A 23523-nucleotide genomic window follows, 5' to 3' on the forward strand; every position below is an offset into this window, starting at 1 on the left:
TGTGCTTTTTATATCAACAGCTTGTTGAGTTGCTACACCCTCTGCCCACCCCCCACCCCATGCACCCGCACCCCTGGTTGAGAGCCACTGCCCTAGAAGATATTACCTACCTCAGTTAGAGCTAATGTGTGGACTGACCCCTTGCTCCCACAAAGCCTGCCCTGCCTGTATAGCACCTAGCCCAAAGGATCGGGCCCTGGAGGTGTGACTATACAGATAGGACAAACAGGGCCATGGTCACTGAAGGGCACGCTGTGCTTCAGTACTGTTGGCGTGTGGGTTTTTAAATGTCAGTCCCTGCTGTGGCTGAAACCTTTACTTCCAGCACCACAAATATTTGCATAAGTCTTTTCACGAAACCTGAACGGAGGCTGCAGCAGGCGGTTGAATACAAGTGAAAATGTAAACAGCTTTGCGAAGATCTGACCTCTCCGCAGATGGAAGATCACGCCAACGCCGCTTAGCCACCTCCAATCCAGCAGCCCTACTTTACAGCGGGGAAAACTAAGACCGTGACATGCCATGACCCCCCCCCTACCCCTACCGGTGCTGTGCAGCAGGTCTGGGTTACTGGGATTCTGACTCCTAGCTCTGCTCCCGTGCTGGCCTTGATTGTGCTGTCCTGGCCGGAGGTTGGAGAATAGTCAAAAGAAGCCCGAGGTTGAAGGAGCTGAGCTACTTGGAGCCTGGTGAACAGTCTCCAGGCCTTTGTGCTGCCAGGCTACTTGGCTTAAGGCAAAATCCCACGCACAAATTGCAGCTGTCAAACCAACCGGACCCAGCTGGGAGCTTGGCCAAAATAGGTACCTCCCTGCTCAGAAAGGCTCCAGCGGGAGCAACGGTTTTGGCTGCCTCGTTGCAGGGGTGCAGGGGCAGGCACGCAGCCCTGGTCTCAGAATTAGCTTTAATTTTACTTTAATAAAAATACTCCACCGCCTACATCCCGGGTCGCTGCGGCTCCCCCTCAGAAGAGCCCCTTTTCCTTCTTGAGCGCCTGCTGCTTCCACGGGGGCAGTGCCGCAAAGGCGTTCTGGGTCATGCCAAAGACGCCACTGAAATCCTGACCGGACAGGTACTCCTGCGGGAGGCAAGGGGCGAGGCTGAGTCACAGCCCCCGGCCCTGGGCCGTTACCGGGCAGGGGGCTCGCCGAGCTGTTGGGCCGCACTGCCATGCTGGGAAGAGCACTGGGGCCGAGGGAGCACTGGCTTCTGCTAGACGGTGGCAGATCTCCGGGAGCCGGGTAGGGGGCTGGCGTTCCTCCCCTTCCATTTCTAGGGACGCCCCTCGCCCCGGCCTCCATGTTGCTGTCGTAAAACTGAGCACAGCTCCGTGCTGCTGGCACACTGCTCCTGCCCCCCCGCCCCCCAAGCTGCATCCCTGCCTGCAGCAGCTGAGGCACCCACCCCTGCTCCCCTCCCGCCTTCCCCGGGTTCATTTCAGCAGCGGTTGGCACAGAGCTGGGCCCAGGGGAGGCCTGCAAGAGGCAGGCCTGGAGCCGGGGGCTGGAGGTTCAAGGGGGTCTTTCCTCCTGCTCAGACTGCGGTGGTGGGTGCTTCATGCTGGTGTAATTCTCTGGCCCAGCTAACGCTGCTGGGCCCAGCAGGGGGCAAAACGGCAAAGGAGCCGTCCTGGGTGGGGGGTGGGGAGTGGGGTCCCCCCCTTGCTTCTCGAGCCTGCTCTCCATGCAGGGCTGGCTGCCCTGGCTCGGCCTTGGCTCTGGGGGCCTGGGTAGCATTTAGTGCACCCAGCATTCAACCCACGCTGGACTGCGACTGGCCCCAAATGAGTAATCCTGGCCCCTGGCTAAGCCGCCTCTCTCCTCCATACCGCTTTAGGGGCAGGGAGGTGCCAGCCCCGCCCCCGAGCTCCTAGAATAACCCTCACCCCTAAACCGACGCCTGCGTATGTACGGCCCCTGGCCCCCGAGCTGGGGGTGCCACCCAGCGGAGACCTGTGCTTAGCGGGGCGCTGAGGAGCTGCGCTTAGCGGGGCCACAGGAAATGCTGCTAATCTCACTGGGGCCGGGTCAGCCCCTACAAGCCCCCTGGCCCTGCAGGCCGGGCCTAGCTCCTGCTGTGAATGCCACCTGCTCTGCCCGTGTGGCAAACACCCCGCTACCTACCACGGGGGGGGGGGGCGTCTGAGCAGACTGCAGTGAGAGAGACATGGCTGCCGTTGGGGCCACGTGCTCATTGACCACCCCAGGCCCTGCTGCTCACCTCCTTCCTGCTGGGGTCCACTCCCGCAGGCAGCTCCTCCAGGGTCTTGTTCAGCAGCGCCTCCGGGGGGTAGGTCTGGAAGCTCACCTGGCTCAGGCTGGTCTTGGCAGTGAACACTTCCTGGCTTGTGAATTCCTGGGCGGGGGAGAGTCGCTCAGCGCCATGGCTGGGAGCTCGGCAAAGCCCCCAGCCTCTTGCATTCACCCTGGGCCTTGGCCAACGTGCATCCCGTTGCCCTCTGCCCTCCCTGCGGCTGCTTGGACCTGCTATCGGGCTGCACCCCCAGGGCCTGGCACGGCCTCCGGAGGACGGGGGAAGTCTTCTGCGGGGGGCCATGCCTCAGTTGGACTGCAAGCCCCGTGGGGCGGGGTGTGCCCCAGCTGGGATCAAACCATAAACCAGGTTGCGATTCCTGACCGAGCTGGGTCCCAGGTAGCATAGGAGGGGGAAGCCTGGGAGTGTTTGTCTCCTGCAATAGCCAGGAGCAGCGGGCACGTAGAGCATCCTGGCAGCCCAGCGGCGACGGGCCTGTCTCCCCCCGCTGCCCTCTCGCTCGCGCCTGGGCTGTCTTCCCCCAAACACTCACAGTCGCTAGCTGGTTGAACTTGCTGTCGTCTCCCAGCTCGGCTTTCAGCTCCTCGTAGGATTTCCTGTCCTGGGGAGAGACGCAAGGGCTCAGGGGCAGGCGGGCGGGGACGGCAGAGCTGGCTGGGTTTGGAGGGGGCACTGGGCCAGAACCGCTCCCTCACCGGGTCTGTAATGCCCTGGCTGCGCCGTGCTCCCCCTGGGCCTTCCCGTTCCCAGCACTTCTGCATGTAGCTCGCCGAGGGGGTGGCCAGGGATCAGGGAGAGATGCGGCCGCATGGCGCAAGCCCACCCCAGGGACCTGCTGGGGAGCAACGTTCGCCGCGGCCGGGGACGTGAGTGTCTCCGTGAGCAGCACCCAGGGAGGGCGGGGACGGGGCTGCCGGGTGCGTTAAGCGACAGCCACCGGGTGTAACTCTCGGGCAGTTGGCAAAGGAAGACGGGGCCGGCTCGCTGGTTCCTGGGCGTCTGCCACGTCCCTGCCCTCGCTGGCACCTCAGTGGAGCCAAGAACTGCACAGTCCCGGCCTGGTCTCCAAGCCCAAGCACTGCCCGGAGCCGCCTCCCCAGCTGGCCAGCCTGAGGGCTGCGTCTCTCCCGCTTGTCAGCGTGCAGCAAGTTCGCTCTGAAGGGGGACGTAGCGTTTGGGCCCCGCCTGCCCCCTTGGCTCCAGGGCCCCCCCGCACTCACGCTCCACTTCAGGGGGTCCCAGGCCAGGAACCAGCCGGTGAACGTGGGGGGCTCGTAGCCTTGTTTCACCACGATGATGGGGGTGTCGGGGTCGCGCCCGCTGGGGTGAGTTCTCAGGTACTCCTGCGCCATCTCCGCCGCCTCCTTCTTCTCCGTCGCGTTGGCCTGCTCCCCGATCCAGAAGAACACCTGGGCGAGAAACAGCCTGTTCCGGGCCGGGGCCAGCCAGCGTCCCCTCCTCGTCCGCTACCGGGGGAACCCCCAGCTCGCCCCGGGCTGGGCCTGCTGGGATCCTGCTTCCCCGTACCTGGTCTCTCCCAGGGGAGGATGCGCAGAGGGAGCTGGGGCTGAAAGCAGGGAGCCGGGGGTCAGGAATTCTCGGCTGCGGGCTCCCCTGGGACCGTGGGCGGCCAATGAGGCCTGGTGGAGCACGCGAGGGGTAGGGAGATCCCCGGTTCTAACCCTGCCTGAGCCATTGTGGGGGAGAGTGGCCCCTTGGCTCTCTCGTCTGTGCGGGGGGGATGTTTCACACTCCCTCCCCCGGGGGGGGCGGTGGTGGTGAAGGCTCCCCGGGAGCATACAGCCTGGAAGACCGCTGCCCACCTCAGGAACAACAGGTGCCCCGCCACCCCCTTCCATCCCTCCCTCCCCCCCACACACACCTGGTCCCAGGTGTCCAGCAGGAAGACATCGTCGTCCTCCAGATCGTCCTGGTTAAAATTGGTGATCTCCGTGGCAACAAAGGTGCCCGTCTGATTGGAGCATTCGAAGAGGCGGGGCGTAATTGACAAGGTCTCCTCCTGCAGCCTGTGGACAAAGGGGGTGGGGGGGTCAGGTCCCAGGGAACCCGGCCCGGCCGTGGGGCGCCCGTGCGGCACCAGCTGGATTCAGGCTTCAGCTGCATCTGCCCTGGAAAACAGAGCCGGCCCACGGGACACGGGGAACCGCCAGGGGCCAGCACCCAAGGGTGGCCCAGGGGTTTGCTCAGATGGAGGGATATTTGGCTCCGGCCATGATCCCATTTCCTCTGGCTCACGGTCTGCCCCCCAGGGGTTTCGGAGGGGCGACAGCCGCGCGCTGCCCCCAGTGATGACCTGCCCATGCCCCGTCCCACCCACGCCCAGCACACGTCAGGGCCACCCCCTGGGACCCGCAGACAGGATACTACCCTCAGTGGGTGGGCAGCGTGCCGGCCAGCCTGGAAACACGCTCACCGCTCTGGGGCAGGCACGGCCACCACCGGGCCTGGCCACGGCTGCTCCAGTCACCCAGGCTGCCTGCACTGCGCCACGCAGGGGCTCGGTCGGGGGGTAGCCTTTGGGCGAGCTGTGTCACGGGCCTGTGCCTCAGTTTCCCCTGCCTGTGGCATGGGGTGGCAGCGCTGCCCTCCTTAGGGAAGCAGGCCGGGATCTGCTGATGGGAAGGGCTAGATCCAACCTCAGAGCTCCTCTCTGTTCTCCAAGCAGCCTGAAGGGTGCCCCCCCCCCGAGAGCGCCCTCCCCCCTGAGCATCATGCATGTGTGGCTCCTGCCGCTAGGCCTGCCTGGGGCGTGGCTCCATGCGCCATGTGCCCTGCCCGACCGGGGCTTACCGCTTGCTGCTGGCGTACTGGGATTTCCCACCCAGTGCCAGCCAGAACTGGGCCGGCTCCTGGCCCTCGGCGATCACCAGCTTTTCCGTTTTGGAGATGAGGTCGGCCACGCTCTTGGCCATCTCCCGCTCGTCCCCGCTGCAGCCCTGCGGGCAACCAGAGTGGGCTGGGTCAGGGCTCCCGGCAGGTCCCCCGGCCTCCCGCCACCGGCTCAGCCCAGGACTCTTGCGGCAGGCTCCGGCTCCCGCTCGCCCCACGCCCAGCCCGCGCCGAGCGCCATACCCACCTTCCCGTACCAGAGGTAGCAGCAGGCCTGCGTCTTCAGCACGAAGACGTCGTTGGAGTTGAGGCAGGAGGCGCGCGGCTGCACCTCGAAGGCCTTGGTGTTGGAGGCGTCGGTGCCGTGCACGTGGAAGAGGCGGGTGGGCGGCGCTGGCTCCGTGCTGCCCGCCCGCGAGGTGCCACCCTGGGGAGTGGCGGGGCGGGGGAGAAGACGTCAAACCGGCCTCCAGCCTCGGGGAACGGGGCCCTCAGCAGCACGGACACAAGGCCGGGAGCCCCTTCACCGGCTTTAGCAGCCTGGAGGAGCCCACCCCGGCTCCGGCCCCAGGCGGCCGCTTGCCGATGTCACCCCAGCCCTTGGTGGGAAGGTTTCCGAAGCAGAGCCCTGGACATCAGTAACCAGGCCGCCTGCCCCGCCAGCGCCCAAGGCTGGGAGTGACACGCGCCTCCGCCCCAAGCGAGCAGCATCGCCCCGTGCCTCAGTTTCCCCTGTGGCCAAAAGTGGGTAACACCGCCTGCGTCCCCTCGGGGTTCCGTGGCTGGCGGGGAGCTGAGCTGTCTCCCAGCAGCGCGGCTGTTGCAGGCAGGGGGCATGGTGCCCAGTGCTGCACAGCATCTGCCGCAGAACCAGTCCCAGCTGCTACGGGCCCAAACTTGGCCAGCCCAGGGATGCCGGCGGGCCCAGGGCCTCCCTGCTCAAGGCTCTTTAACTCCCCACCAGCCGGCTGGGAGCAGGTGTAGTGGCTGGCCACACGCATGAGCATGTGTCGCGGCCAATGTTCCTTCTGATTGCTTCCATCCGTGTGCAGAATCAGTAGTGTTCTGCGCACCGAGACAAGGGCAGGTGTGCACCACCAGGAGGAACACACGCTGCCGGCTGGGGGCGCTCTGCTAATCAACCGGCCGGCACCTCAGTCCCCCCTGGGTGGCCGCCCAAGCACTCAGCTCCCAGGGAACGCTGCTGACGGCCCTTGCCCACGGGCTCTGGGCTGGCACTGGGGGAGTGGCAGACGGGGCGACGGGGGCAGAGACATCCCCCCGGGCCGGGCACTCACCGCGTACACCACCATCTTCCCCTTGAAGATGGCCATGAGGTGCGCGGGCTCCTTGCCCATGGGCACCCGCACCTGCACGGCCGCGTCATTGTACTTCTGGTCCAGGGCGACGGCCTGGTAGGCCGAGGCAGCGATCTCATCCCGGCTGGCGTGCCGGCCCTAGGGAGCCGGAGGGACAGAGGGAGGGGATCAGAGCGGAGCGGCAGGGCCCCAGCCCCCTCGGCCCCCCACCCCCCAGCACTGGGTGAGTCGCATCGAGCGCGGGCAGCCAGCCCTGCCAAGAGTCAGGCCAGCCCCTCGCCGGGCCTCAGTTTCCCCATCTGAGATAGACTAGTGAAGACAAGGCCCCGCCCCTCAGCGAGCGAGCGCACGAATTACTGAGCGAGTTAGCATATGAGTGGCACATGCAAACCCCCACCCAGTGTGGCCACTGGCTAGCACTAACTCTGAGGGCACAAAGCATTGTGGGTAGGGCAACCCCCACGCCCACCCCCAGCTCTGGGGTGCTGCACAGTGACTGGCGGGTGCCCCATGGGGAGCGGCTGGTCCCGTGCGTGTGGGCTCTGGCCTCATGGTTACAAACGTGGGAACCAGGAGACGTTAGACAAGTCTGAAATGGGGCAAATTCAGAGCTAAACCCAGCACGTGTGTGGCCTGTGGAACTCCCTGCCACATGATGCAGCTGCAGCCAAGGGACTGGGCATACTGTGGGGGACAAGACACGCAGGGGGAGCCCGGTCAGGTATCCGGGGGGGGGGGCAGAGATCATCCCATGCCTGCTGTCCCTGGCCCCCCTGGAGCCCGGGGCTTGGCTCACCCACCTGCCAGATGTAGATGATGTAGTGCAGCTTGTTGCTGACCAGGTACGTGTAGAGGACGAGGTAACAGTCGCCGCCATAGAAATGGCCCAGCCAGCGCTTCTCCACCGGCACCAGCTCCAAGTCCTCCACGCGCCAGACCTGCCGGGAGCAGGGGGTGAGCCGGGCGGGCCCTGGGCAGCGCTGGGCTGGGGGGTCGGGGGCTGCCGGGGCCTGGGATCCAGGGGGCCGACTTCTCCGTCTCTGTGTGGCGCCTGGAGGATGGGCCGGGGGCCGCTGTGTGGGGTCCTGCTTGGGGCCAGCCAGGCCTGAGGCGACGGGCGGCCCCGTCCCGGGCTGGGGCCACCAGCCCCCTGCCAACGGCACTGGCCCTGCTCAGCCGCGCGCCGGCGAGTCTGCCTTGTGCCTGGCCCGCCCCCCCACCCCCCATCTCAGCACCGGCGCCCGCCCGCCCGCCCCATCTCAGCACCGGCGCCCGCCCGCCTGCCCCCCCCATCTCAGCACCGGCGCCCGCCCGCCCCATCTCAGCACCGGCGCCCGCCCCCCCCCCCCCATCTCAGCACCGGCGCCCGCCCGCCTGCCCCCCCCATCTCAGCACCGGCGCCCACCCGCCCGCCCCCCCCATCTCAGCACCACCGCCCGCCCGCCCGCCCCCCCCATCTCAGCACCGGCACCCGCCCGCCCCCCCCCCCATCTCAGCACCACCGCCCGCCCGCCCGCCCCCCCCATCTCAGCACCGGCGCCCGCCCGCCTGCCCCCCCATCTCAGCACCGGCGCCCGCCCGCCTGCCCCCCCCCCATCTCAGCACCGGCGCCCGCCCGCCTGCCCCCCCCCCATCTCAGCACCGGCGCCCACCCGCCCGCCCCCCCCATCTCAGCACCACCGCCCGCCCGCCCCATCTCAGCACCGGCGCCCGCCCGCCCGCCCCCCCATCTCAGCACCACCGCCCGCCCGCCCCATCTCAGCACCACCGCCCGCCCCATCTCAGCACTGGCGCCCACCCGCCCGCCCCCCCCATCTCAGCACCGGCGCCCGCCCGCCCCCCCCATCCAAGGGTTCTAAAAGAACTTAAATGGGAAATTGCTGAGCTATTATCTGTGGTTTGTAACCTATCCTTTAAATCGGCTTCCGTACCTAATGACTGGAAGGTAGCCAACGTGACACCAATATTTAAAAAGGGCTCTAGAGGCGATCCTGGCAATTACAGACCGGTAAGTCTAACTTCAGTACCGGGCAAATTAGTCGAAACAATAGTAAAGAATAAAATTGTGAAGCATGTAGAAGAGCATAATTTGTTGGACAAAAGTCAACATGGTTTCTGTAAAGGGAAATCCTGTCTTACTAATCTATTAGAGTTCTTTGAAGGGGTTAACAAGCATGCGGATAAGGGGGATCCAGTAGATATAGTATACTTGGATTTTCAGAAAGCCTTTGACAAGGTCCCTCCCCAAAGGCTCTTGTGTAAATTACATGGCCATGGGATAAGAGGGAAGGTCCTTTCTTGGATTGAGAACTGGTTAAAAGACAGGAAACAAAGGGTAGGAATAAATGGTAAATGTTCAGATTGGAGAGAGGTAACTAGTGGTGTCCCCCAAGGGTCAGTCCTGGGACCAATCCTTTTCAACTTATTCATAAATGATCTGGAGAAAGGGGTAAGCAGTGAGGTAGTAAAGTTTGCGGATGATACCAAACTGTTTAGGATAGTCAAGACAGAAACAGACTGTGAGGGACTCCAAAAAGATCTCACCAAACTGAGTGATTGGGCAACAAAATGGCAAATGAAATTGAATGTGGATAAGTGTAAAGTAATGCACATCGGGAAAAATAACCCCAACTATACGTACAGTATGATGGGGGCTAATTTGCCTACGACAAATCAGGAAAGAGATCTTGGAGTTATTGTGGACAGTTCTCTGAAAACTTCCACACAGTGTACAGCGGCGGTCAGAAAGGCAAATAGGATGCTAGGAATTATTAGGAAAGGGATAGAAAATAGGACCCAGAATATCTTACTGCCCCTGTATAAAACTATGGTACGCCCACATCTTGAATACTGTGTACAGATGTGGTCTCCTCACCTCAAAAAAGATATTTTGGCCTTGGAAAGGGTTCAGAAAAGGGCAACTAAAATGATTAGGGGTTTGGAACGGGTCCCATATGAGGAGAAGTTAAAGCGACTGGGACTTTTCAGTTTAGAAAAGAGGAGACTGAGGGGGGATATGATAGAGGTCTATGAAATCATGAGTGGTGTGGAGAGGGCTGATAAAGAAAAGTTATTTATTAGTTCCCATAATAGAAGAACTAGAGGACACCAAATGAAATTAATGGGGAGCAGGTTTAAAACTAATAAAAGAAAGTTCTTCTTCACACAGCGCGTAGTCAACCTGTGGAACTCCTTGCCAGAGGAGGCTGTGAAGGCTAGGACTAGAACAGAGTTTAAAGAGAAGCTGGATAATTTAATGGAGGTTAGGTCCATAAAAGGCTGTTAGCCAGGGGATAAAATGGTGTCCTTGGCCTCTGTTTGTCAGAGGCTGGAGAGGGATGGCAGGAGACAAATCTCTTGATCATTGTCTTCGGTCCACCCCCTCTGGGGCACCTGGTGCTGGCCACTGTCGGCAGACAGGATACTGGGCTAGATGGACCTTTGGTCTGACCCAGTACGGCCGTTCTTATGTTCTTATGTTCTTATCTCAGCACCGGCACCCGCCCGCCCAGCCCCCCCCATCTCAGCACCGGCGCCCGCCTGCCCCCCCATCTCAGCACCGGCGCCCGCCCGCCTGCCCCCCCATCTCAGCACTGGCGCCTGCCCGCCCCCCCATCTCAGCACCGGCTCCCGCCCGCCCCCCCATCTCAGCACCGGCGCCCGCCCGCCCCTTACCTCCACCTCCCCGGAGCCGTCGTCCACCATCTTGTGCTGCGCGGCCAGCTCGGGCTTGGCGTGCATGGTGCTGGCGTCGAACTTGATCCGCTCCACTTTGGCTGGGGGCAAGGCGGGCACTCAGGCGGGGGCACCCAGCAGCCCTGCCCCCTCCGCACCGGGCTGCAGCCGGGCCCCTTCCTCAGCCCCCACCCAGCATGGCACCGAGGGCTGGGCTGGGCCGTTGGGATTCTGCCTGGCCCCCGGCCCTTCCCCGCTCTGCCCGGCGCATGGCCCTTACCCGCTGTGCCCGGCCCCAGCACTTACCCGCTCTGCCCGGTGCATGGCCCTTACCCGCTGTGCCTCCCCCAGCCCTTACCCGCTGTGCCCGGCCCCGGCCCTTACCCGCTGTGCCCAGCGCATGGCCCTTACCCGCTGTGCCTCCCCCAGCCCTTACCCGCTGTGCCCAGCCCCAGCCCTTACCCGCTCTGCCCGCCCCCAGCCCTTACCCGCTGTGCCCGGCGCATGGCCCTTACCCGCTGTGCCTCCCCCAGCCCTTACCCGCTGTGCCCAGCCCCAGCCCTTACCCGCTCTGCCCGCCCCCAGCCCTTACCCGCTGTGCCCGGCGCATGGCCCTTACCTGCTGTGCCTCCCCCAGCCCTTACCCGCTCTGCCCGGCGCATGGCCCTTACCCACTGTGCCTCCCCCAGCCCTTACCTGCTCTGCCCGGCGCATGGCCCTTACCCGCTGTGCCTCCCCCAGCCCTTACCCGCTGTGCCCGGCGCATGGCCCTTACCCGCTGTGCCTCCCCCAGCCCTTACCCGCTGTGCCCGGCGCATGGCCCTTACCCACTGTGCCTCCCCCAGCCCTTACCCGCTCTGCCCGGCGCATGGCCCTTACCCGCTGTGCCTCCCCCAGCCCTTACCCGCTCTGCCCGGCGCATGGCCCTTACCCGCTGTGCCTCCCCCAGCCCTTACCCGCTGTGCCCGGCGCATGGCCCTTACCCGCTGTGCCTCCCCCAGCCCTTACCCGCTGTGCCCCCCCGGCCCTTACCCGCTGTGCCCGGCGCATGGCCCTTCCCCGCTGTGCCCGGCCCCTCAGCACTTACCCACTTTGCCCACGGTGTGGGTCTTGCCCAGGCCGCTGGTCTGGTTGGTGACGGTCCATTTCTGGAAGAGCTGCTTGAACGTGGCCGACTCGGCGCCGTCGTTCTCGGTCTGCACGCGGGTGCTGGGCGGGTACTTCTTGGCTTTGATGAACCCCTGCAAGGGGCAGGGCCCGGCGGGCGAGGGGGAGTCAAGGACACTCTGGGGGGGCAGGGCGGGGCACCAGGAAACCACCGCCAGGCCCGGGGTGCGCCAGGCGCTTCGGCAGCTGCACGGCCCCCAGCCGTCTCCTCGAGGCCCCGGCACATACACAGCTGTGTGTGTGTGTGTGCGCGTGTGCGTGCGCGTGTGTGTGCGCGTGTGCGCGTGTGTGTGTGCGCGTGTGTGCGCGTGTGTGCGTGTGTGTGCGCGTGTGTGTGCGCGTGTGTGCGTGTGTGTGTGCGTGTGCGTGTGTGCGTGTGCATGTGCGCGTGTGCATGTGCGTGTGTGTGCGTGTGCATGTGCGTGTGTGCGTGTGCATGTGCGTGTGCGTGTGCGTGTGTAGGAGGTTGGGTACATGCCTGGTGTGTGTGTGTGTGTGTGTGTGTGTGTGTGTGTGTGTGTGTGTGTGTGTGTAAGAAAGGCTGTGCGTATGTGTAGGGCTCTGTGTGTGTGTAGGAGGCTGGGTACATGCCTGGGGTGTGTGTGTGTGTGTGTGTGTGTAAGAAAGGCTGTGCATATGTGTAGGGCTCTGTGTGTGTGTGTGTGTAGGAGGCTGGGTACATGCCTGGGGTGTGTGTGTGTGTGTGTGTGTGTAAGAAAGGCTGTGGGTATGTGTAGGGCTCTGTGTGTGTGTGTGTAGGAGGCTGGGTACATGCCTGGGGGGTGTGTGTGTGTGTGTGTGTGTGTAAGAAAGGCTGTGCATATGTGTAGGGCTCTGTGTGTGTGTAGGAGGCTGGGTACATGCCTGGGGTGTGTGTGTGTGTGTGTGTGTGTAAGAAAGGCTGTGCATATGTGTAGGGCTCTGTGTGTGTGTAGGAGGCTGGGTACATGCCTGGTGTGTGTGTGTGTGTGTGTGTGTGTGTGTGTGTAAGAAAGGTTGTGCGTATGTGTAGGGCTCTGTGTGTGTGTGTGTGTAGGAGGCTGTGTGCATGCCTGGGGGATCCCCGTGTGCGTGTGTGCACCACCAGGCCCTGCCGGGGGGCTGTGCTGTGAATGGGGCAGAGCTTTGGGAGCCCGGCTCCGCCGTGGCAGCGGAGCGAGAAGAGCCAGAGCCCAGGGCCAGGGGCTCAGGGCCCCACCTGCTGCCGCGCCCCACTCAGCCAGGGCTGCCCCAGCCCGTGGGACCCCCTGGGGGCCTGCACCCCCCCTGAGGCTTCCCGGACAGCCCCCCGGCCGGAGCCGGCCCGACCCTCGGGGTTAATTCCCACGGGGCTGGCAGGGGGCGACAGCGGGGAGCAGGTGGTCCCCACCCAGTGGGCCCCCTTGGGGACGGGGGGGAGGGGTGCAGGGGATCTCCCGCCCCCACCCCTACTCACCAGGGCTCTGTTCATGGCCTGCTGCTTCTCCTGCTTGCTGGAGCTCCTGCCCTTCCAGACGTAGATGGACAGGCCCCCTTGGTCGAGGATGTAGCAGTCCTGGGGGGGGGGGGGCAGAGGGGTCAGGCTGGTGCCCCCCAGCACCATCAGCCTAGGGCCCTGAGCGCGCGCTGCACCGCCCCCTGGTGGCTCATTGGGTCAGGGCCCCCCCGCCCTGGGTCCCCGGCACCCGCTCAGCTGGGGCGTCTCCGCGGGTCACCCGGGGCATGGGAGGTGGCTGCCGGAGACGAGAGGGGATGGAGATGCAGGGGCCACCGGGAGCAGGCACGGAGTCAGCGAGGAGATGCCAGCGGGTGGGCGGGGGGTGGCGGGGGTGCGAGGGAGGGACCCACGCTGCTCCGCTCAGGAATCCGCTGCCGAGTGGCCCTCGTGTCCGTCTGGGCGCCCAGCCCCGGGGAGCTGGGGGAGTCAGCGGGAACCCGGGGGGCCACGTACCTCGTGCCGGAGCAGATCTTGGGTCAGCGGGCGGGTGGCCACCTCTTGGATCAACAGGTTCCCCTCCGCATCCGAGACACTGCAAGACACCAGCCCCAGCGCCCGCTCAGCCCTGGCGCAGCCCCTGGCGCAGGGCCCACGTAACCCTCCCACCCAGCGTGGTTACTGAGCAGTGCACGTGGTGCCTAGAACCAAGAGACCTCTACAGCGGGGGCTGGGAGCCAGATGGCTTTTAGCTCAGAGGGTGGAGGCTCCTGTACTCCACTTCAGAGATCCCAGGTTCGAATCTGCCCCGTGGCGGGTACACATGCGGGACGCTGCGTGTGAAACCCTTGTTACCTCTGAGCTCGGCCAGGGCCCAGCGGGCGTGAGGAGGCCACGGAAGCGCATGACATGGCGTCAGGAGTAAACCGGGCACGGGAGGGAACCCGGCTGCTGTGGGAAGGAGCAAGCCAGGACCTGCCCTGCGCCCCAGAGGCGACCCCGCGCGGGGGACAGACGGGAGACGAGCCCACACGGCACAGAGAGCCGGGGGAGGGGCCGGCCTCTCCTCTGTGCTGCGGAGTCGGGCTCATGAGAGTGGGATTCAGTGGTAGGGGGACCCTGGGCAGTTTGGCTGGGAGGCCAGCAAGTGCCTGTACCTGCTGCGCTGACCCCTGGAGCCGCCTGCTGGCCGGGTGGGGGGTGGGGCAGGCAGAAGAGGGGGCCCTGATGTCGGGGTGTCCCCCTCCTGTTAGCCCTGCAGCCCCCCTCCACAGCGTGGTGGGGAAAAGAGGGCGGTTCACTGGCTGCTTTCAGGAGTGGCTCAGGGCCAGGGAACGGTGAGCCTGCCTTAGCCCAGCTGTGCCGCTGCCTGAGGTTAAATGGAGCCCAGATCCTGAACCCCTGCTCCCCTCCTGCACCCACACCCCCAAGCCTGCCCTGAACCCCCTCAGATCAGAGCCCCCTCCCCCACCCATTGGGCCAAGAGCAGAGCCTGTGCCCCAACCTCCTGGTGCAGGTGTGGGAGGCTGGAGTGAGTGGGGCGGGGCCTCGGGAGGGGCGGGGCTTAGACGGGGTGCAGAAGGCGGCGGGGCGGGGTCTGGGTTTGCCGTGGCTCCTGGCTTGCGCTGAAATCCCAAGGGGGGTTGTGCTTGAGTACGTCGGGGAGCCCTGCTGTAGCTGGGGGACGCGGCGGCTTGCAAAGGGGCCAGGGCCCGGGGAGCACGCCGGGCGTTTGACGGCAGCGCTGCGCTTGTGGGCAGGACACGGTGACTGCACTGGAGCTATTGACTTTAAAACAGACATGGGAACCGACATCGCCCGACCCGGCTCTCACTCTGCTCCAGACCTGTCCTGGCTGCCTCTGTAGGGGGAGTAGTTCATGATTCAAGCACCAGGGGGCACTAAAGAGCACAGGAAAGATACTAGGGAGACTGAGGCAAAGAAAGGGCGTTGCAATTAACTGTGGAACTCACTGCTGCAAGATGCTGCCACACAGCTTCGGGGGCTGGGTTCATGGCCCTGGAGGCTGAAGCCCTTGTTAGCCTCAGCTAAGATGCAGTGGGGGCAGGCCCAGGGGTGGGAGAGTCCAGGGAAGGACTCTGCGCAGGGGTCTCTTGCTGACTGCTTCCTCCTCCCCCTCCCCCCGAGTGCCGCATGTGGGGGACTCACTGGTAGAGCTTGAGCGAGGTTTTCAGCGTCTGGTCCACCACGGCGTCGGGGATGGCGGCCTTGATCGTCTTCCTTTCCCCCAGTACGTGGGTGAGGATCTTCATCAGCCCAGGGGAGGCGTCTTCGTCCTCGCCATCCACCACGCCCACCTGGGAGCGCCCGCCCCGCTCCCGGTCCCGGATGTCCTTGGCCAGGTTCATGCCCTGCACCAGAACAGGCCACGGGGCCCGCGCCACGTGAGAGAGCAACCCGGGCACAGCGTAGGGGCTGTGGGTGGGGAGTGAGGGGCATTGGCAGTGCTGGGGGGCAGGGGCTGGAGGGCAGGAGTGAGGGGCATTGGCAGGGCTGGGGGGCAGGGGCTGGGGGTCAGGAGTGAGGGGCATTGGCAGGGCTGGGGGGCAGGGGCTGTGGTTCAGGACTGAGGGGCATTGGCAGGGTTGGGGGGCAGGGGCTGGGGGTCAGGAGTGAGGGGCATTGGCAGGGCTGGGGGGCAGGGGCTGTGGTTCAGGACTGAGGGGCATTGTCAGGGCTGGGGGACAGGGGCTGTGGGTGGGGAGTGAGGGGCATTGGCAGTGCTGGGGGGCAGGGGCTGGGGGCAGGACTGAGGGGCATTGGCAGGGTTGGGGGGCAGGGGCTGTGGGTCAGGACTGAGGGGCATTGGCAGGGTTGGGGGGCAGGGGCTGTGGTTCAGGACTGAGGGGCATTGGCAGGGTTGGGGGGCAGGGGCTGGGGGTCAGGAGTGAGGGGCATTGGCAGGGCTGGGGGGCAGGGGCTGTGGGTCAGGAGTGAGGGGCATTGGCAGGGCTGGGGGGCAGGGGCTGTGGGTCAGGAGTGAGGAGCATTGGCAGTGCTGGGGGGCAGGGGCTGTGGGTCAGGAGTGAGGGGCATTGGCAGGGTTGGGGGCAGGGGCTGTGGGTCAGGATTGAGGGGCATTGGCAGGGTTGGGGAGCAGGGGCTGTGGGTCAGGATTGAGGGGCATTGGCAGGGTTGGGGAGCAGGGGCTGTGGGTCAGGACTGAGGGGCATTGGCAGGGCTGGGGGGCAGGGGCTGTGGGTCAGGACTGAGGGGCATTGGCAGGGTTGGGGGACGGGGATGTGGGTCAGGAGTGAGGGGCATTGGCAGGGTTGGGGGGCAGGGGCTGGGGGTCAGGAGTGAGGGGCATTGGCAGGGCTGGGGGGCAGGGGCTGTGGGTCAGGAGTGAGGGGCATTGGCAGGGCTGGGGGGCAGGGGCTGTGGGTCAGGAGTGAGGGGCATTGGCAGGGTTGGGGGGCAGGGGCTGGGGGTCAGGAGTGAGGGGCATTGGCAGGGCTGGGGGGCAGGGGCTGTGGGTCAGGAGTGAGGGGCATTGGCAGGGCTGGGGGGCAGGGGCTGTGGGTCAGGAGTGAGGGGCATTGGCAGTGTTGGGGGGCAGGGGCTGTGGGTCAGGAGTGAGGGGCATTGGCAGGGTTGGGGGCAGGGGCTGTGGGTCAGGATTGAGGGGCATTGGCAGGGTTGGGGAGCAGGGGCTGTGGGTCAGGACTGAGGGGCATTGGCAGGGCTGGGGGGCAGGGGCTGTGGGTCAGGACTGAGGGGCATTGGCAGGGTTAGGGGGCAGGGCTGGGCTGGCATGGGCTGTAGGCCGGGACTGAGGAGCACTGGCAGCGCTGCCATGGGGGGACCCCCGCTTGGGCAGGGATGATATGGGGGACCCCCCCCCCTTGGGCAGGGATGATATGGGGGACCCCCCCCTTGGGCAGGGATGATATGGGGGACCTCCCCTTGGGCAGGGATGATATGAGGACCACCTCCCATTCCACGCAAAGGGCGTGTGGGGGCAGCTTCCCCTTGCCCCATCCCAGCCTCTGCCATGCCACAGGGCTCTGTGGGTCTCCCTGCGGTGGCAGAGCTGAGCCCCGAGCGCTGCAGGGCCGGGGCGGGAGGGGGGTGGGGGCAGTGTGGCTCCCGGGAAGGTATTGGGGCCGAGCGGCCGCCCAGGCACCAGCAGCCAAGGCCCCTGGAGCTCCCGCTCGGGTCTCACGTCCCCCCCGGGTCTCGCCCAATCACCAGCCGGGCTGGGCGGCGGGACCCAGCGCTGAGGCCTCTGGGGGAAGGGCTCTAGCCCCCCACGGTCCCGCTACCTTCAGCCTCTCGGTGCGGTTGCTCTCGGGGCCGTTCCACTGTATGATGAGCTTGCCCAGGTCCAGCAGGAAAACGTCCCCCTTGTTGAAGCTGTCCCAGCTCATCTCCACCTGCCGGAGGAAGGCAGCACAAGGGGGTAAAGCACAGGGCTGGCGGCAGGACGCCGGGGTTCTCTCTTCCTTGGAGGGGAGTGAAAGGGGAATCCCCACCAGCAGTATAGGGCCTATGACACACAGCACTGCAATTCTGAGTCTGCCCCACAGAGGGCAGCATTGCACATGCCCTGTCCCAGTGCCTAGCCACTGCCATCAGGCTCACCATGATATGAGCCTGTCGGCCTCCGCTCTCCTGTTACACTGAATTTCATTAGCCACAGCCTCCCCGACCCATAAAAATGCAGCCACCTCTGGGGTGAGGCACAGATGCTAGTGACACCCAGTGGCTCTGTGTGAATGTTTGGGACAGGAAGTGAAGGAGACCCCCTGTCTACATGCTGCCCGGACAAAGGGCCCCAGGAGCTGGGTTTAAGATGCAGCGGGGGGGGGGGGGGGCACGCGTGTCCCTCCCCTCCCCCCCACTACCCACCTCTCCAGCTACCACATTCTTCTTGCCCTTCACGTGCAGCAGCCGCTGGATGTTGTACGTGTTGGTCTCCACGTGCTTCATCCCCGAGGCGACGCCGCCCTTCTTATAGCTGGGGGGGAGAGGCCGAGTCAGCATGGGGAGCCTGGGGCCCACAGCCAGGCCCCCGTTTGCAGACTCGCCTCCCCCAGGGAGCAGGCCTTTCAGGGTCACTCTATTTGGGTGGTGTTCAGGGACCTGCCCCAGTGGCATGGGAGTAGAACACAGACGCTCCCCTTCCCCTGCTCTACCCACTAGACTCTGCTGCCTCACGCTACGGGTAGCCGGTGCCTGAACTCCTGGCCCAGAGTGTCTCCTTCCCTGGGGAAACTGAGTCCCTTAGCCCCTGGGAACCGAAACCTGCTGTTCTCCAGGACATCTGATCCGCAGAGGCCCCCGACCTGGCCTGGGTGGAGGGGCCATGCCTCCGCCCTGCTGGCCCTGCTTTGTGGGGATTGCTTGGTGCCCCCCCCATACCGCAGTGGCTAGCAGGCGGCTCCCTTTTCCTCTGGCTGGCCTCGGGCTCCAGCCTGGGCCCAGCCCCACATCAGGGGCTTCGGTCCCAGCAGTGGCTGGAGGGGCAGCAGCAGAGCTGTTGTTCCGGGAGTGAGTCACAGCTGTGTGCTGGCGCTGGGGGATCGAACCGGGCTCGAGAGCATGGGTCGTGCCAGCTGCCGGGCCCAGCCAGCGGGTCTGACACAGGCCCGGAGAGCAGGGATAGGAACCTGCTGTTGGTGTTTCCGGGCCCATCCAGCAGGGGGCGACACAGGCCCCAAGAGCAGGGGTAGGAGCCCACTGTTGGCGTTTCCAGGCCCAGCCAGCAGGGGGCGACACAGGCCCCAAGAGCAGGGGTAGGAGCCCGCTGTTGGCGTTTCCAGGCCCAGCCAGCAGGGGGCAACACAGGCCCCGAGAGCAGAGATAGGAGCCCGCTGTTGGCGTTTCCAGGCCCAGCCAGCAGGGGGCGACACAGGCCCCGAGAGCAGGGATAGGAGCCCGCTGTTGGCGTTTCCGGGCCCAGCCAGCAGGGGGCGACACAGGCCCCAAGAGCAGGGGTAGGAGCCCGCTGTTGGCGTTTCCAGGCCCAGCCAGCAGGGGGCGACACAGGCCCCGAGAGCAGGGATAGGAGCCCGCTGTTGGCGTTTCCGGGCCCAGCCAGCAGGGGGCGACACAGGCCCCAAGAGCAGGGGTAGGAGCCCGCTGTTGGCGTTTCCGGGCCCAGCCAGCAGGGGGCGACACAGGCCCCAAGAGCAGGGGTAGGAGCCCGCTGTTGGCGTTTCCGGGCCCAGCCAGCAGGGGGCGACACAGGCCTGGAGAGCAGGGGTAGGAGCCCGCTGTTGGCGTTTCCGGGCCCAGCCAGCAGGGGGCGACACAGGCCCCGAGAGCAGGGGTAGGAGCCCGCTGTTGGCGTTTCCGGGCCCAGCCAGCAGGGGGCGACACAGGCCCCGAGAGCAGGGGTAGGAGCCCGCTGTTGGCGTTTCCGGGCCCAGCCAGCAGGGGGCGACACAGGCCCCAAGAGCAGGGGTAGGAGCCCGCTGTTGGCGTTTCCGGGCCCAGCCAGCAGGGGGCGACACAGGCCCCAAGAGCAGGGGTAGGAGCCCGCTGTTGGCGTTTCCGGGCCCAGCCAGCAGGGGGCGACACAGGCCCCAAGAGCAGGGGTAGGAGCCCGCTGTTGGCGTTTCCGGGCCCAGCCAGCAGGGGGCGACACAGGCCCCAAGAGCAGGGGTAGGAGCCCGCTGTTGGCGTTTCTGGGCCCAGCCAGCAGGGGGCGACACAGGCCCCAAGAGCAGGGGTAGGAGCCCGCTGTTGGCGTTTCCAGGCCCATCCAGCAGGGGGTGACAGAGGCCCGGAGAGCAGGGGTAGGAGCCCGCTGTTGGCGTTTCCAGGCCCAGCCAGCAGGGGGCGATATGGTCCCATGCACTAGGGGTGGCGCATCCTCAGGCGCTGGCTGGGGAAGTTACAGAGCCCCCCCCCCGCCCCTGGGCTGCGGCGTCCCGGCCCCTACGTACGTGAGGCCCTGCTTGAAGAGGCCCCTGAAGGCCTCGCTCTCGTTGCCCTGGGCCTCACGGTGCTGCACGGCCGCCCCGCCCAGGTGCTCGTCCAGCTGCGTGGTGTAGATGGCGGCCGCCCCCTGCTCGTCCTGCGAGGACTCCCGCCCCAGCCAGTAGTGCAGGTCGTAGGTGAAGCTGCTCCAGGTCTTGTGCGTCTGCAGCCAAAGGAGCCTGCGCTAGCGACGGGCCCGGAGCCAGGTACCTGCCTTGGCTGGGACCCAGGACCGCGGCAGGGCGCCGACAGCCGGACGCAGCCCCCAGCCGGCAGGCCCGCACTTAGATGTGCCGCTCGCTCCAGCACGGGGGCTGCCTGGTGACTTGCACGAGCTCGCACGCCCCCTCGCACGGGGCCAATGTGGGCGTCGTTGGGAACAGATTTAGGAGGTCGGTGTGTGCCTCAGTTTCCCTACATGGCATGGCGCCCCAGCAGGTGGCAGGTGACTGTGTGCCCTCAGGGCTGGGCCCAGATCGGGTGGGCGTGCCCCCCGCTTGCTCTTACCCATTGCCGGGTGTTAAGCACCCTGCCCCCCGATCCCTCCCCCTGGGGCAAGGCAGCAGGCTGCCCACTGCCCCCACCCCCGCACGGAGCCCCCTACCGCGAGCAGCACGTAGCAGTCGCCTTCGTAGAAGTTCCCGTAGCTTTTGGGAGGCACCGGCACCATCTGCATTTTCTGGAACGGGAAGGAAAGGTGGGGCGCTGAGTCCGGAGGGGGCTCCCCTGGCAGACCCTGCCCCCTCAGTGCTGCAGACCAAGGAACCGTGCCCCCCAAGTCCCAGCCCACGGCCCCCGAATCACAGCCCGTGAGGAGGGTCACCCCTCTGGCACCAGTGGCCCTAGGGGAGCCCTTGGTCCCAGGGAAGCAGCTGGACCCATCTGGGCCGCGGCTGCTGCGTGTGGGATGAGGCTGTGTCCCCCGCCCGTGGGGCTGAGATGCTAGCAGGCAAAGCTGCCCCAGAGGGCTCCCCAGGCCCGGACACTGGCCAGGAACCCCAGGGCCCCTCGCCAGGCCCGTCACCCACCTCGATTCTCCAGATCTGCAGGCCGGGGGTGGTTCTGTTGAGCGTCTTGGTGACTTGGGCGGTGAGCTCCGGCATGGTGGCTGGCGCGGCGGGGGCCTGGCGGGGGCCTGGTGGGGGGAGAGGCAGTGCTGGTGACGCCCTCGTTAGCACTCATTGAGAACAGGGGCACTGAGCCGAGCCCCAGCGGGTGGGGGGCTCCGTGCGCCCCCCAGGCTCCAAGGCACCGGGTCTCGTTCTCAGAGATGGCTCGGTGCCCCCCTCCCCCAGGCTGGGCCTAGCAGCGCCCATCCGTGTGCCAGGGCCCGCTGTGATCTCAGGCCTGGCCTTGGGGGGCCAGGAGAGATGCCGGTTTTGGGGGCCGGGGCCCTGCATGGCACAGAGCAGGGGCGCGGGGAGCTGAACCCGCTGGCCAGGAGGGACCCGAGCACAGACCTGGGGGCAGCGGGACTGGCAGGCACCCTGCCCCCTGCATTGCCCTCCTCTCCGGGCAGCTGCAGACCTGCCCCGCCCTGCACTGGCCTCAGTGGTTCAGCAGCAGAGGGGGCTACGGGGTTAGCTGGGCGGAGGCTGGACTGGCAGCCCCAGGGTCCCTGAGCCAGGCCTGGGCTGCAGGGCTCCAGCTGGGGGGCCCAGTGCTGTCGGCCTCGGAGGTGCCCCGTTTAATCCCTGGTCCCAGCCCAGCCGTCGTGCCGGGCGGGGGGGGGGGGGGGTTACCTGGCGCGTGGGCAAAGTGCGAGCGGATTGTCCCGGGCGCTCCCTGCCAGCCGGGCTGGCTGAACACTCCTGCTGCCTCTGCCCAGGTGGCTGCCACCTGGGTGGGATGCGCCTGCGGGGGGGGGGGGCAAGGGAACCCCGACCCTGCCCCCAGCCAGGACCCCGCTCCCCAGGTGGGAGACCTGGCGCCGGAGCCCTGTGCCCGGGGGTGGTGGGGGGGGGTGTAATGGGTGGCAGCAGCGGCTGCCCAGGCTGGGGTGACTCCCCCTGGGGGGACTAACGGGGCGCTCACGAGTGAGGAGAGGGCGGCCCAGGAGGCAGGGCAAGGCGCTGGGCAGTGGGGCCGGGGGAAGGCAGCTGGGGGTCCCTACGCCGGGTTGGAGGAACCCCAAGTCCTCTGCTGCCTACTCGCCGTCCCCAAGCGCTGAGCGATGCCCCCACCCCCAAAGCCAGCGTGTGCTGCCCTTCTGGGCCGCCAGCCCCAGCCAGGCCCCAGGCAGCTCCCGCTGTGGCGCCATGGCCCCCCGGAGCCCTGGGGGTGGCACCCCCCGAGATCTAGCGGCAGTCAGCTGATCTGCCCCCCCCCCCGGGCTCAGCCTGGGTCGGTTGCCCCCTGGCCCGGCCAGGCCGCTCTGGGCTCGGTAGCAGGGGTGACGATCTGCCCAGATGGAGCCTTTGCTCTGGGTGTGGGGTTCAGCCGCTCCCCCCGCCCTCCCCGCATGCTCGGCTGGACCCAGCCCCCACCTGCCTGCCCCTCCACTCGGCTGCATCTCCACCCAACCCCCTGCAGTGACCTCAAACAGCGATCAAGCCCCAGAGCCTCCCTGGGCACCTGCTCCAGGCCCAGCTCAGCCCCTGGCAACCCTGTGGCCTGGTGTTGCTCCTTGCCTCAGTTTCCCCCATTTGTTCCATGGAAATACTGCTGCTGCCACGCAGACGCCCCAGGCCCTGGCCACTGCTCAGCCAGGCAGGTGCCTGGTACCTGAGAGTCGACGCCGGGGGGGGGGGGTCAAGGTGCGTCCCAGCAGGGTTGGGGGTCGGCAATTGGCCTCCATCAGGGAACGGAGCCTGTGCCCCATGGGAGGAGGGCGAGCCCCGAGGGGTCCCCGCCCCGCGCTCTAGATCAGGCCCTGCTGCCTTAGCCCCTTTCAGGGCTCTGGGGGCTCCCCCAAAAGTCACCAGCCAGGAGCAGCCCTCGTCCATCTGGAGCCTCTTGTGCCCTCCTGCCCCCCAGGGTTGCCCCACCCCGGCCCGGGGGGCAAACGGGGCTGGAAAAGTCTTGCAGGCGGGTCCCAGCTGTTTGGGGCTGGGCCCTGGATCTGCCCCGGAGCCTGCAGGACGATGTTGGGCATAAGGGATGCCCTGAGGGGGGCCCGCCCCAGCCCCTTACCTCTCCTGTGGGGCTAGCTCAGCGCAGGGGGACGCAGCGTCCAGGTGGCAGCTTGGAGACGCCTGGCACCTGTGCAAAGTGCACGCCTGCCGGAGCCGAGGTGCCCTTTGTCCTCTCCTCTGCCCGGCCTGCCTTCGCCATATAAGGGCAGGAGCCTGGGAGGGACACGCAGGCGAGCCAAGGTCCCTTGGGCGCTTCCCCACTGCCCTGGCACCGTTACTCCCCGTTTATGGCCAGGTGGGCGGCAGCGCTATCACGGCACAGATCTGGCCCCGGGGCCAGCCGCAGGCACCTGGAACGCAGCCAGGGCCGGGTTCCCGGGCAGGTGCGGAGCCCAAGCTCACGGTGCCGGGAATCAGCAGGGAACTGGTGGGGCGCGGCCAGCAGCGAAGCACCAGGGACAGCAGCCCCAGCCCCTGGGCGGCTGGGTACCCGGGAGATGGCACCTACCCACCGCCAGGGCCTCGGTACAGCAGCCACCGAAGAGAGAGTAATGAGACTGGGGCTTTCAGCTTAGAACGAGGAGACTAAGGGGCACTATGATAGAGGGCTGTAAAATCATGGCAGGTGTGAAGAAGGAAAAGTGACGGACTTGTTCCCATAACACAAGAACTAGGGGGCACCAAATGACATGAACAGGCAGCAGGTTTACAACGAACCAAAGGAAGTTTTTTTTCATGCAGCGCACGGTCAACCCGTGGAACTCCTCGCCAAGGGATGTTGAACAGGGACTTGAACAGGATT

The 23523-nt window shown here is 66.2% G+C and overlaps 1 protein-coding gene across 1 annotated transcript; it reads right to left on the reverse strand.

Moving 5' to 3' along the window:
• Positions 1–890: 890 nt before the first annotated feature.
• Positions 891–22925, reverse strand: VIL1 (villin 1). The gene is made up of 20 exons (XM_075932971.2): positions 22780–22925; positions 20676–20782; positions 20252–20326; positions 19614–19810; positions 17572–17680; positions 16986–17096; positions 14869–15071; positions 13216–13294; positions 12721–12819; positions 11206–11359; positions 10119–10219; positions 7244–7381; positions 6423–6581; positions 5372–5551; positions 5086–5231; positions 4157–4301; positions 3495–3683; positions 2807–2875; positions 2221–2355; positions 891–1078 (listed from the first exon to the last, which is right to left on the reverse strand). The coding sequence occupies exons 2-20, from the start codon at positions 20748–20750 to the stop codon at positions 965–967; spliced, it is 2478 nt and encodes an 825-aa protein (XP_075789086.2). The 5' UTR covers positions 20751–20782; positions 22780–22925; the 3' UTR covers positions 891–964.
• Positions 22926–23523: the final 598 nt, after the last annotated feature.

This window comes from Pelodiscus sinensis, chromosome 7 (assembly GCF_052426305.1).
Source record: "Pelodiscus sinensis isolate ZL-2025 chromosome 7, ASM5242630v1, whole genome shotgun sequence".
NCBI lineage: Eukaryota > Metazoa > Chordata > Testudines > Trionychidae > Pelodiscus > Pelodiscus sinensis.